Source organism: Lissotriton helveticus, chromosome 6, assembly GCF_964261635.1.
Source record: "Lissotriton helveticus chromosome 6, aLisHel1.1, whole genome shotgun sequence".
In the NCBI taxonomy this organism is placed as follows: Eukaryota; Metazoa; Chordata; class Amphibia; order Caudata; family Salamandridae; genus Lissotriton; species Lissotriton helveticus.
The window spans coordinates 1,772,495,624-1,772,508,124 of NC_136067.1; the positions used below are offsets into that span (position 1 = coordinate 1,772,495,624).

Sequence of the window (12,501 nt, forward strand, 5' to 3'; positions counted from 1 at the left end):
GATTACTTTTGCTGTGCTGCTTTTTACTATGTCTTCGTGTTCCTAAAATTCCAAAATTCATCATATTGCTATTAAAGGCACATGGTCAATTAATAAGATTGACTGGGGCCAATCACAGTGATTGGGGAACCAAATCTATCTTATATATTGGTAAACCTGTGTTGATGAACTATTCTGTAGCAGGACATATGACATTTGGTTGAACGGGAAGGCAGATTTCCTACTAGAGAGGCAGTAGGACTAGAGGGAAAATGTAAGATGATGGTAGGGCTTTTAATGTGTGGAACAGGCATTTAAAAGCGAGTTCATGCCCAGCGCTCTTATATGTGCCCCTTAGAAGGCACAATGCCCTTTTATCATTTGTGTTTTTGTTCTCATGGAGAGATTCCTCAATCATGTTAGAGTAAAAAATGTTCTACTTTTTAGGTTTTGCAAAACATCAACTTTTTTTCTAATTTTTTTTTAGCCCAGACATATTTTTGGCAAAGTAATCCCCTTTTCAGTTGTTCGGTTTCACTTTGTTCTTTGTCAGTTTGTCTACTGGACACACCTTGGAGTTTTGTGTGCACCAGGAACACTCCCTGGCAAAGCCAATAAGACCCACTTTATTTTTTAAAAGAGCACATTTCTATACCCTTAAAAAGATTCAGTTAACCCTTAACAAATGACGGGTGGATTATCTTAAGCTATTACTAGAGGTCCCTTGATTCAGACACGTCTTTACTGATGCTGTCTGCAATGTGCTCAAGTCCCTTGAATCAGACACAAATGAGCACTGTAAGCTAGCTGCAGTACTTTAAGGCATTACAACAGGCCCCTTGAAACAGAAGCAAGTCTGCCATAGACAACCACCCTGTCCCCCTCATTTGGAGGATGCCAAGTAAATGTAAAGTGTTCAAGGGCCCGTGAATGCCCACCTTTGTAAAAAGTGGAAAGTATCAGAGGCATAACAAGTCTTGACTGATTTTATTTTAAGCAGACAGATTATAGAGAGGACATGAATTCATCGTACAAATTTCCATATTTGCTTCTGCAAATTTGTTTTGGATGTTTAAAAAAAATACCCAGTGCTGGGTTATGAAGGCCGCTATTGGAGTTCTGAATGTATCTCCAGTAGTCTTTTGACAAAGTCACCCTATTATTGATATGCAATACCAGTCACTTATATATGCAGTATATCTGTGTTGGTTACCTTTTGTATGTGTTGCTGTTAAGGAACAGTTCATGATCTCTTTCCTTGACGCAGTATCACCAGTGTGGGTGGAGCGGGAATACTGGGAGCGAGAGACTGACCTAGCGGGAACATTATGGGAGAATATGCAGGCTCCTGGGAGCTAGTAGAAGGATGACATGGAGAGGAAAGAATAAATTGCTTTTGTCTCATCTGACTGATGGGAGGACCTTTCTTTGGGTGCTAGACCAGGAACACACAAGTAATCGCAGTGCATAATGTGTCCTTCTTATAAAATATTTGCAGTTACAGTTGTAATACTTTCATTTTCTATATAATTTTAAGAGTTTACTTTAAAACTGTTCACGTTTGCTTAGCAATGATCTCTTCGTGTTATATGTTCCCTTTTTTACAGAGCAATGTCAATCTGGGACAGTAGCTTACAGATCACTACAGTTTGCAGTCTGGTAGGGGCATGGTTCGGAGCTTTTCCTATTCCCTTGGATTGGGATAGACCTTGGCAGGTCAGTTTTCTTTTACTGTCTAAAGATGCAAATATTTGTACACGTCTTCGTACCAAGCATGGAATCTCATGAAAGACATACAATGCAATGTTTTTGTTTTTTTACAGCAGGTCTTAGGTTATTGTTTATACCCACTCCCTGGCTCATGTCTTCCTATCCAATTCCTGTTGTTTATCGTGAGCTGGAGACTTAATTCACTCCAAGTCACTGTAATGCATCACCAGCATAAACACCTCTCACTCTTATTTGTATTTATGGATTGCAGGCTCCTTTTTATTAAAAGGCCATATACTTAAAAGAAAGAAAAAAAAGAAAAATAACACCAGTAGTTTGAAGTCAATACTATTTTCACAGCATTAGAGCAACTGATCTGTATCCTATCTTTTTCAGTGATCTGCTCATATAGCTTTTGTTTCTATGGGAGATTGTGTTTTGTGCATTTTCTTCATAATCTTATTTATCCATTTTTCACGAATTTATCAATCCCTCAACCTCTAGATGGGACAACATAAACTCAAGAGTTCAATATGCAAATGTTTTCTCAAACCCCATAAACCTACTTCATATGTTGTACCATTTTAATAGGCACAACTGGCTTGAAATCCTCCCATCAATTCTTTACTGATATCAGAAGGGGAGGTGAGTACCTCTGCAACTCGGAAGGCTTTGCTAAATCTGGTATCTGTTTTCATACATTATTCGACGCCATTGGGGTCTTGGTTGAGACACTGGACTGAGATTTCCCCATTAGCTATTGCAAGGTAAGACTTTGAAGTTAATTATCCTTTACTTCCCTAAAGTGAAGTTGATGAAAAGATTTGATTAGGGGTGTCCGATTTCTTCACGTTGTCCTGTACACAGTGTTCTTGTCCTTTCTTTCAAACCTTTGTCTTTGCTATTTAGGCCAGTTCATTTAATTGATGGAAAAGACTACGGGCCATATGTAGCAAAATCTGTTTATGCGATTCTCAAAGTGCGATTTTTCGTGAATCGCATTTTGAGAATCGCAAATTCCGATTTATATAAAATATCGCACAATTTTAGCGATTCCCAAAAATCCGCAGAATACTAATGCGAATACCTAATATGCAATTCCTTATTTGCGAATTCGCAAATCTGAGAATCGGCAATTCAGGTGCAGAATGATGACATCACAACCAGGAAGTGTGACTGCCCATGCTGCACCTGATTGCCAGAAGCTGAGTGAGAGGCTGCGAGGAGAGCTGAGACACTTGTGCTCTGCAACTGAGAGAGGGAGAAATGGAGTCCCATGGAGCAGAGAAGCATCTTAGGAAAATATCAGAAAGAGGAAACAGAAATTCAGTGGAAAGGAGCCAGAGGTCCGCATCCAGGAAATGTCCATCAGTCATGAGCTCCTGTTTGGGAAAAAATCCCTACGTGTCCCAGAGGCACGCAAAAGTAAGATATGGACTGACATACAAGAGAAAGTCAATGCCATCGGCGTCACCCATCGCACTGTTGAAGTCCTCAGGAAAAGGTGGTATGACATGTGGCAAAGATCTAAGGAGAAGGTGGCAGCAAGATTGGCTGAGGCAACAAAGTCAGGCGGTGGAATGTCCACTGCAAGTGATTCAACACCTCTGGAGGAGTTGGGGGAGGGCACCCTTCAGCCCGAGAGTGTGAGTGGAGTGGCTGACCTGGACAGCTCCGAACCCCAAGACAAGGTAAGATGCATGCCATAACCCCCCTGATAAATCCCCAACCCACTAACATACCCAGGAAACCCCTAGAAACCAAACATGATTGCAACTCCAGCACATGTGAACAAGCACACCCAGCAATGCATTATGGGAGATGTAGTCACATGCGCCAAAACCCGGAGCAGTGAGACACAGCAAGGTGGAATAGGGATGAGTCATCCAGGAAAGGCAAAAAACAGACAGATAGTACTCATGTAACTCAAAATATGTCAACTGTATTGCATTTACACTGCGAGGCAGGAGACAAAATTCATGTGTGCATTTACATTCACAGCACCACCTGAAACACAGGAATCCATTGCTGGAGGGGAAAACACATCTGAAAACGAGGACGAGGTAGGGCAGGAGAAGCAGGGTGAAGTCAGACTAGAAATCCCTGTGCCTGGCAGACGACGCATCATAGTGCCACCACTACCGCTGCTCAAGGCAGGGCCAACAGACACAGCAGGTGAGGCACAGCAAATCCAGAGCCAGCGTGCAGGTCATCACACATCTCAGTCCCCTGTCCATCCCGGTGAAGGAAGTGGGTCAAGACGCAGGGCACGGCCATCCACCAGCACTGCTTCTGTCGGCGAAGACGTCGTTTTCTCCCGGCTTGAAGGCAGCATGCTCAAAGTCCAACTCCTGCAAGCGAATGCAATAAAGTCAATCCAGCGCCAGTTTGCAGCACATAATCATAACATGTTTAAGATGCAGGATGGTGTAATGGGCATGACAGGTGCACTGGAAGTACTGTGCAGTGAGATAAGAGACCGGGCAGCCAGGCGCAGGAAGAGACAGCGTCTCCACAGCCGGCTGGACTTATACACAAGAGCTGTTAACCGCCTGTCAACTGCCATGTCCCTGCTGGCACGTCGGTGTGTGAGTATGCAGAATGAAATGGCCCATTGCTGCCAGGATGTGGCCAGGGGCCTGGTGCAGGTCACACATGCCGTGGACCAGATGCGGGCATAGGACCTCTGAGCAGCTTGGACACTAATGAGCAGTCCCGCAGGAGCAGCATCACTCCACCAATTCCAGCAGACAGATGCCGGAGTGTGCAGCAAGGGAGACTAGCTGATGATTCCATGGAGGGCAGTGGGCACCCTGTGTGAGGGGCAACAGGCCGTGCTCGCATGAGGTGAAGTGACTTCAGGGGCATGTGACAATGTGTGAAGCAACACATTGCACCTTGACTGAGTGGATAACGGCCATCCTTGTACTGTGGCACGAACATGTGCAAGCAATTGTAATAAAGTCAGGCTGTGTGACTTATATTCCTGCACCAAAGAAAATAAATAACACAGTTCAGCACCAATCTGTAGCATTGTGTCCTCATTACTCACCTAGAAATAGTTCTGTGTGATCTCATCTCGGGCGCCCGGCAGCCGCCCCGGCACCACCTGCTGTTCTGCGACGTGGAGCTGGTCCCTCCTCATCTGATGGCTCTGTATCTGTGAGCTCCACTGTGGTGCCTTTCTTGGTAGCGATGTTGTGTAGCATGGCACAGGCGACCACGATTTTGCCGCATGTATCGGGGATGTACTGTAGTGCTCCTCCACTCTTATGGAGGCAGCGGAAACTGCTCTTAAGGATTCCAAATGTTCTCTCAATGGTACACCATGTGGCTCTATGGGTGCTGTTGTACCTCCGCTGTCTGGTTGGGAGCCAGCTTTGAGGTGCATTGAAGCTGGTGCAACCAAGGATCAAAGAGGATCCTCATCAGACCTTGGTGAATTAAGCAGTGTAATTGGGATAAATGGAGTAGACACCCTGTGGCTTTACCTCTCTGTAGTTAAAGGTCTTATAGGCAGTTGCACTGTTGTTCTTGTCTTCTACTAGTTTCTGCTGTGCTGGATTGGATTTAGCCACCTTAGTAAACCTGTCCTTAGCCTCCTCATAGTCCTAAAATAAGTTAGTCTAACCCTGCTTTAAGAATATTGGGCACATATTTGCATTCAGTTTGAGTTTGCTAGTATTTTAACACAATTAATTGTTCAAGAGGCCTCAATGAATGTGCAGAGCTTTTTTTGTTTTATGGTCAATACCTTTATTTCATCAACATTAAATATGCATGGTTGTTATAGAACTGCTAATGTTTGTAAATGTTCAGTCAACCCCAGAGTCTTTCCTTTATCTGCAGGGGAAAGGCTCACATGACTACTTGGAGCTAGTACTGACTCTGACTCTCCTGAAATTTCATAGCCTCTACAAGTTGGATTCTCAGTTTAGATTCCAGCCACACTCCCTAAAAATGTGGGTTGAGTAGGGGATTTGAGGGGGTTATATCCTTAAGAGTATATACCATTGAGGTGAATAGAAGATAAGCGGTATGCATGGATAGCAGCAGTGCAAGCATGCCCCCCTCACTCTGAGTGGCGCAGTATAGGTTATAACGTTTCAGGCTCTTTATACACACTTAGCCATAGCTGTCAAGTTTTCATTTTGCTTACATACGACATTTGATGTTCATGAATCTGCTTACGTGTGACATTTCATGTCTTTTGAGTCTCAGTGTGAGTAACATTTTATTCCTTGTAGAACAAAGCAGTTACACATGGCTTTGGTGCAATGTAACTGGTTTGATACAGCATTAATTCTGCTGTAGTGCTCCTCGAGTGCTTATGCACCTACTTTGTTGTAATGAACAATATACATGTAAAAACCTTCACAAATTAACCCCATCTGTAGTTAGAGTACTGTGACAATTCATTATGTACCAACCCACTCCTTCACACAAGCGACTTGCACCTGTCCATTTGTTGAAGGAAACAGACTTTCTGAGTTTACAAACTTGTTTTTTTTCTTCAAAACATAGTACACATACATTATGTTCCACACATAGCGCAGGCTTTGAGTTTGGGCTGTAGATGTAGCTGTCAGTTTACAGAGATAGTTCTGGCTCATGCCTCGTATTGTAATGCCTCATTTTACAGAGATTGTGGCGGCTCGCGCCTCAAGAGCTATCCCTCACTTTGCAGATATTGTGAAGGCTCCGTCTTCAGGCAGCAGAGCTGTACTTTACTGCTTGCAGATCATTCTGTAGACAGCATTGCTATCGGTCATGTAAAAGGTACTCGAGGAGTTCTGGAATAGTTTTGCTTAATTCAAGGAACGTTCTCGGTGGAAGGCAACAGTCCTGCAAGGACGCCTTATTTTGCAGTCTCACATTTCTTTATGAAAGTTATTGTTCCCGTTACAGATGGTGTACAGGCTCATGCTGTAAACAGCTAGTCCCTTCGCTATTCTGAATATAGGATGAGGCATCGGGTTTATCCCTCAAGCTACTCTGAATGTAAAGGCTCAGGCCTCAGTCAGCACATCTGTACATTAGGCTCCACAGCTTATAGAGGCTCGGCCCTCAGACGTCCCATAGGTTACAGGTATTTCATAAACTTTGCCCACATATTTATCCCTCTCTTTCCAGATATTGTTCAAGCTCGTGCTCTAACCAACATATCTGTGCCTCATGCTATGCAAGTCATACACCTCAAGCTTCAGACAGCATATCTATCCCCAGGTACATAGATTTTATATCCTTTAAATTAGAGAAGTATTTTGGCCTCAAACCTAATGACTGTACTCGAGTAACAGAAATGATGCTGACTTGGACTTTACGAAGCAGCCTCTCCGGTTACAGGCATCTCACTGGTGCAAACTTCAGTTAACAAACCTCTCCCTCCTGTTACCTAGATCTCACAGATTCATGCCTCAAAAAGGATATCTATGCCTCGAGCCACACAAATCCAGTTGGCTGGGGCCTCGGAGGTTTCTCTCTAGTTTTAAATCTTAGTGTCACGATTGGATTTAAGACAACAAAGCAGGCACACACACGCTATAGACAGAAATTGTGCTTCTGTAGTAGGGGATCTCTGTGTATAGTCATAATCTAGTGAATAGTCCCGCCCATGTGTGAGGACCCCGGCAATCAAAAATAATCTCTTAAGTCGTCAGAAAAATTGCAGAGCTGCAAAGACACTTAAGAGAGAATTTAAAGACAAATAATGCAGCCTATGTCCACAGGCTACACTGTCCAGTACTTCAACTAGAAAATTCCACCAAAAATCCACAAACAGCAAAGCCTGTCCAGATTTCCCTTGCTTTAACAGCAAAAACCCTCTGAAATGATAGAGAGGAAGGCATGGACAGACAAGCCCCATATGCTGCCATTATGTGGCTTAAATAGGATACTGTGCCTTTAAGAGAACTTTCCAGAAGCTTCTCCCAGTATCCCAGAATGCATAGCAGGTACCTCTCACTTCCAGTTCTTTTTTCCGGCTCCTGCTTACAGGACCCTGGTGCATTGAGCTCTCCCTTTTTCAAGGGTTTAATTGGAGTTTTTGTACATTTTTTGGATTTAAAAGTGTTTACAGTTGCTACTTGGTGTTTCCTTTCACTTCTGTGTGTTTGTTCAGGCTTATTAGGGATCTAAAATGCCTGCTTTATTCGACAAGTGCCCAGCATGTGGAAGGAAGAAGGCCAAGACTGATCCACACGACGTCTGCATTCTTTGCCTCCCTGAAGAGCATGTCCCTGAAGACTGTGACATCTGCCAGACCTTTTCTACAAGGACCCTGAGGGAAAGGCTGAGGATTAGGCTCCAAGGCCTGGAAGAGAGGCGACTGCAGGCTGCAGGTGGGTCTGGGCAGGCTGGGAAGACTCTCCCTGCCCCTGCTGAGGCCTCTGGGGGGCTCCCCTTTGGCAGGAAGACCAGCAAAAGGTCCCGGTCTCCGTCGACGTAGATTGCATCGACGACGGCGTCGAGAGGGATGACGACGGTGTGTTCCCCTTCTCCCCGGGGCTCCGGGTCGAGACAGCGTGGAAGATCGACGTCGAGAGGCCTGGGTAGGCCGCCGTCGAGGTCACCGCCGACGGCGTCTTCGTCGTCGTCGACGTCGGAGTCGAGGCATCGCCGTCGACGAAGGAGGCACCAGCGCTCGCCGTCGAAGCGACACAGCCAGTCTCCGTCAAGCAGATCGCCGTCGAGAGGATCCTCGACGTCGAGGACTGTGAGGAAACGGTCGACGAGGAGGAAGAGTCGACGCTCGCCGTCGAGGTCTGACCGTTCGTCATCGAGGGGGCAACGTTCGTCGTCGAGGAAGAGACACTCGACGTCGAGGAGACGGCGTTCGACGCCGGAGTCGAGGGGTCGCCGTTCCACGCCTGAAATACGACGCTCGACGTCGAGCAGGAAGAGATCTGCGTCCCCGAGGATCTCCGCCTCCCCTAAGCGGCGCAGAAGGGATTCTGGCGTGAAAATTCACGCTTGATCTGGGGAAGGACGTCGGAGGCGTCGCTCACGCTCTGGAGGGTCTGGGTCCCAGGCTCCTCCCCCAGTCACCGGGCTCGGTGTACTCGGTGGTATATACACCGCCAAGGCCTGCGACTCCTCCACCTCTACCAAAGGAGGCTCCTCCTGTTAATCCGCCGCTACCTCCACTTCCTCCGCACCCCCTGCGGGGCAGCCTCCGCCGCCGGTCCCACCTCATGGGCCCGCGCCTTTGCCGGAGAGGCCTCCTGTCAGGCCACCGAGGTCGGTGTCGCTGCCTCTGCTTCCGACACCTCCTAAGGGGACACCTACTCCGAAGCCCCAGGATAGACCACGGAAGACGCCCCCACGGAAACCGGTGGAGCGCCCACGTACTGGGAGGTCGCGCTCCTGTTCCAGGAGAAGGGAGCGTTCGCGCCACAGGTCTTCCACACGATCTAGACGGCGCCACAGGAGGCACAGATCTCGTTCCCGGACCAGGTCATTAGGGACCAGGGACTATTCCCCGACCTTGTCGGATTCGCCAGGCACGAGGGTTTCACCGATTGATGATCTGGTGTCCTTCCAGGACGTACTGTTACGCGGTGCGGCGAAATTGGGCATTACTTTGACGGTGCCCACTCCCAAGACATCAGTCAGCTTCGAGACTCTACACCAGAAGCATTTGTCTCGGCCGTTACTGCCACTGGTGCCGGGTCTGGAAGAACCGGCCATGGATCTTTTTCTCACCCCTGCGGTGACTAAGGCGGCGCCCTCGAGACTGCAGAAGAAGTACCGGGCTCCGGACTCGGACCCGGCCTTTCTAAGGGTGGAGCCCCCTCCAGATTCGGTGATTGTGACGGCGGCGCGCAAACAGCATGCCACCACGCCTTCCTCCACAGTTCCACCAGATAAGGAATCTAGGTGGTTGGATTCGTCTGGGAGAAGAGTTTGTGGGACTTCGGCGACCTCAATGAAGGCAGCTAGTGCCACTGCCTTGTTGGGTCGGTATGACAGAGCCCTCTGGGAATCCCTTCAACAGTTTGTGGAGCTCCTGCCGCGGGACAAGCGGGAAGACTTCCAAGAGGTGCTGAACGAAGGGATGTTGGTGGCGAATCAAGTCATCAGCGCTGCAGCCGACTCTTCTCTGCTGGCGGCGCATGGTTTCTGCCACGGAATTAACCAGCGACGACATGCATGGCTCCGCCTTACGTCTCTGAAACCGGACGCTCAACAAAGGGTTGCCAATCTTCCATTCTCTGGCGAAACCCTGTTCGGGAAGCACGCTGATGATGAAATGGCACGCATGAAGGCGGAGGCTGAAACGCTCACAGCGGTGGGTTTGGAGAAGCCCAAGGAGACCAAGAAGTCTTACCGTCCGTTCCAACGTCGGTTCGGTGGTCAAGGCAGAGGGCGTGGCCAGTCTTCTGGACAACAGCAGCAGTTCAGAAGACCGTTCCAGAAGCGCCAGAGAGGCAGAGGCGGCCATCAGTCGACTTCAGCGACTAAAGGCCAGGCCAGGCCAGGTCTAGGCCCTGAGCGCTTACTTCCCCTGCAACTGTTACCCGCTCCGGTGGGGGGAAGCATTCAATCTTTTCTGGCAGAGTGGAGAAAAAATACTCAGGACAAGTGGGTGCTGAATATTGTTTGCAATGGATACAGTCTTCGATTCACCAGCCCGCCCCCATCAATTCCTCCGGTCAACTCGCAGTGTCAGCTGCGCGAGCTCCAGGCGGAAGCCGATATCCTGTTAAGGAAAAGGGCGATAGAAGACGTACCTCTGTCTCAGAGAGGAAGAGGTCTGTACTCACGGTTCTTCCTGGTTCGCAAAAAGGACAAGAACGAGTTCAGGCCCATTCTGGATTTGCGACAAGCAAACAAGTGGATTCGCAGAGAAAAGTTTTGCATGCTGTCGTTGCATCAGATTTATCCTCAGCTGCAACGGGGAGACTGGCTGTGTGCCATAGACCTCCATGATGCTTACTTCCATGTTTGCCCATTGCACACAAGCACAGGAAGTTCCTGCGGTTCCAAGTCGGCGCCAATCACTATCAATACACAGTACTGCCATTCGGACTGAAGTCTGCGCCGAGAACATTCTCAAAGTGCATGGCGGTGGTAGCAGCACACCTAAGGAAGAACAAGGTGTTTGTCTACCCGTACCTGGACGACTGGTTGATCAAGGCCTCCTCCTTCACGGAAGTGCAAGCACACTTCCAGAAGACGTGCGTTCTACTGAACAAGCTGGGTTTGCACATCAACATGTCCAAGTCGGTACAGACTCCAGTCCAGTGCATTCAGTACTTGGGAGCCTCCATCGATACGCTGTCAGCAAGCGTGTCTCCTTCGGAGGAGCGACGATTATCACTGCTTCGGAAGGCTCAGGCTCTTATGACCACTCCATCCACAACAGTGAGGACGGTGTCTTCTCTACTGGGATCGATGGCCTCGTGTATCTTCCGAACGCCCCATGCACGGCTGCACATGAGACCATTGCAAGAGTGCTTGGAGGATCAGTGGGATCAGAGGAGAGAATCTTGGGACGACAAGATACGTCTATCTCTACATGCTCTTCAGTCTCTGAGGTGGTGGTGTTCAGCGGAGAATCTCCTCAGAGGGGTTCCCTTCCACAAGGACATTCCCACTCAGACTATTGTGACGGATGCTTCTCTCCAGGGATGGGGAGCGCACTCCGGAGACCTGCAGATTCAAGGAACGTGGTCCCTGACGGAGTTCACGTACCACATCAATTTCCTGGAACTCAGAGCTGTTCACTTGGCACTGAAGGCCTTTCACCCGTCCTTCCAGACCAACTCTCTACTTGTACAGACGGACAATACAACCACAATGTATTACCTCAACAAGCAGGGGGGTTCGAGATCGCGCACCCTGTCGCAGGAGGCGCAGGCGATCTGGCACTGGCTTCTGGCTCGAGGACTGACGATAACGGCTACCCATCTGCCAGGTGTGCAGAATGTTCAGGCAGACGCACTGAGCAGACTGATTCAGAAAAACCACGAATGGGTCATAAACGACGAAGTACTAGGAGAGGTCTTCGCAAGGTGGGGGACTCCAGACGTAGATCTGTTCGCCACCGCCGAAAACAGCAAATGCCGAGACTTCGCCTCCAGGTACTACCAGCCGGGGACGCTGGGGAATGCGTTATGGATCAACTGGTCGAACAGCTTTCTGTACGCTTTTCCACCCATTCCCCTGCTTCCTACGGTTCTCATCAAGCTGTCCCGGACCAGGGCGCGGATGATACTGATTGCCCCGGAATGGCCCAGACAGTGGTGGTTCACGGACCTGCTTCACCGGTCTCTCCTTCCTCACATTCGGCTGCCGTGCAGGCCGGACCTTCTCACGAAGTTCAGGGGGCTGATGTTGCACCCCAACCTCTCGTCTTTGAGTTTGGCAGCATGGCTCCTGAAATAGTGCAATATGGTCATTTGAATATCCCTGCAGATTGTATGGACATACTGAAGGAGTCTAAGAGGCCTTCCACTAGGACTTCTTATGCGTACAAGTGGAAGAGATTTTGTATCTGGTGCAAGTCTAAGAACTATGATCCGACGACATGTAAGGAAGATATCATCCTTCCTTATCTTCTACAGTTGGCGCAGTCTGGCCTTAATGTCCATTCTATTAAGGTTCATCTTGCTGCTTTGACTGCCTACAGGAAATGTCCTTCGCAGACTTCCTTCTTCCAGATCCCTGTGATCAAAGATTTTTTGGAAGGCCTGAAGAAAGTGTTCCCTCCTGTTAGGCTTCCTTCGCCTTCATGGGAATTGAATGTGGTGCTGTCCGGATTGATGAAGGAGCCTTTTGAACCTATTCATAAGGCTTCGTTGCAGCACC

General features: G+C 48.3%; 1 protein-coding gene across 1 annotated transcript in view; it reads left to right on the forward strand.

The window, feature by feature from the left end:
* The window catches only part of PIGF (phosphatidylinositol glycan anchor biosynthesis class F), a 114,719-nt gene that overhangs the window by 60,232 nt on the left and 41,986 nt on the right, over positions 1-12,501 (forward strand). The window contains exon 5 of the mRNA XM_078649666.1: positions 1,587-1,695. Within this exon, the coding sequence (XP_078505792.1) occupies positions 1,587-1,695 (109 nt within the window). The remainder of the gene's footprint in view (positions 1-1,586; positions 1,696-12,501) is intronic.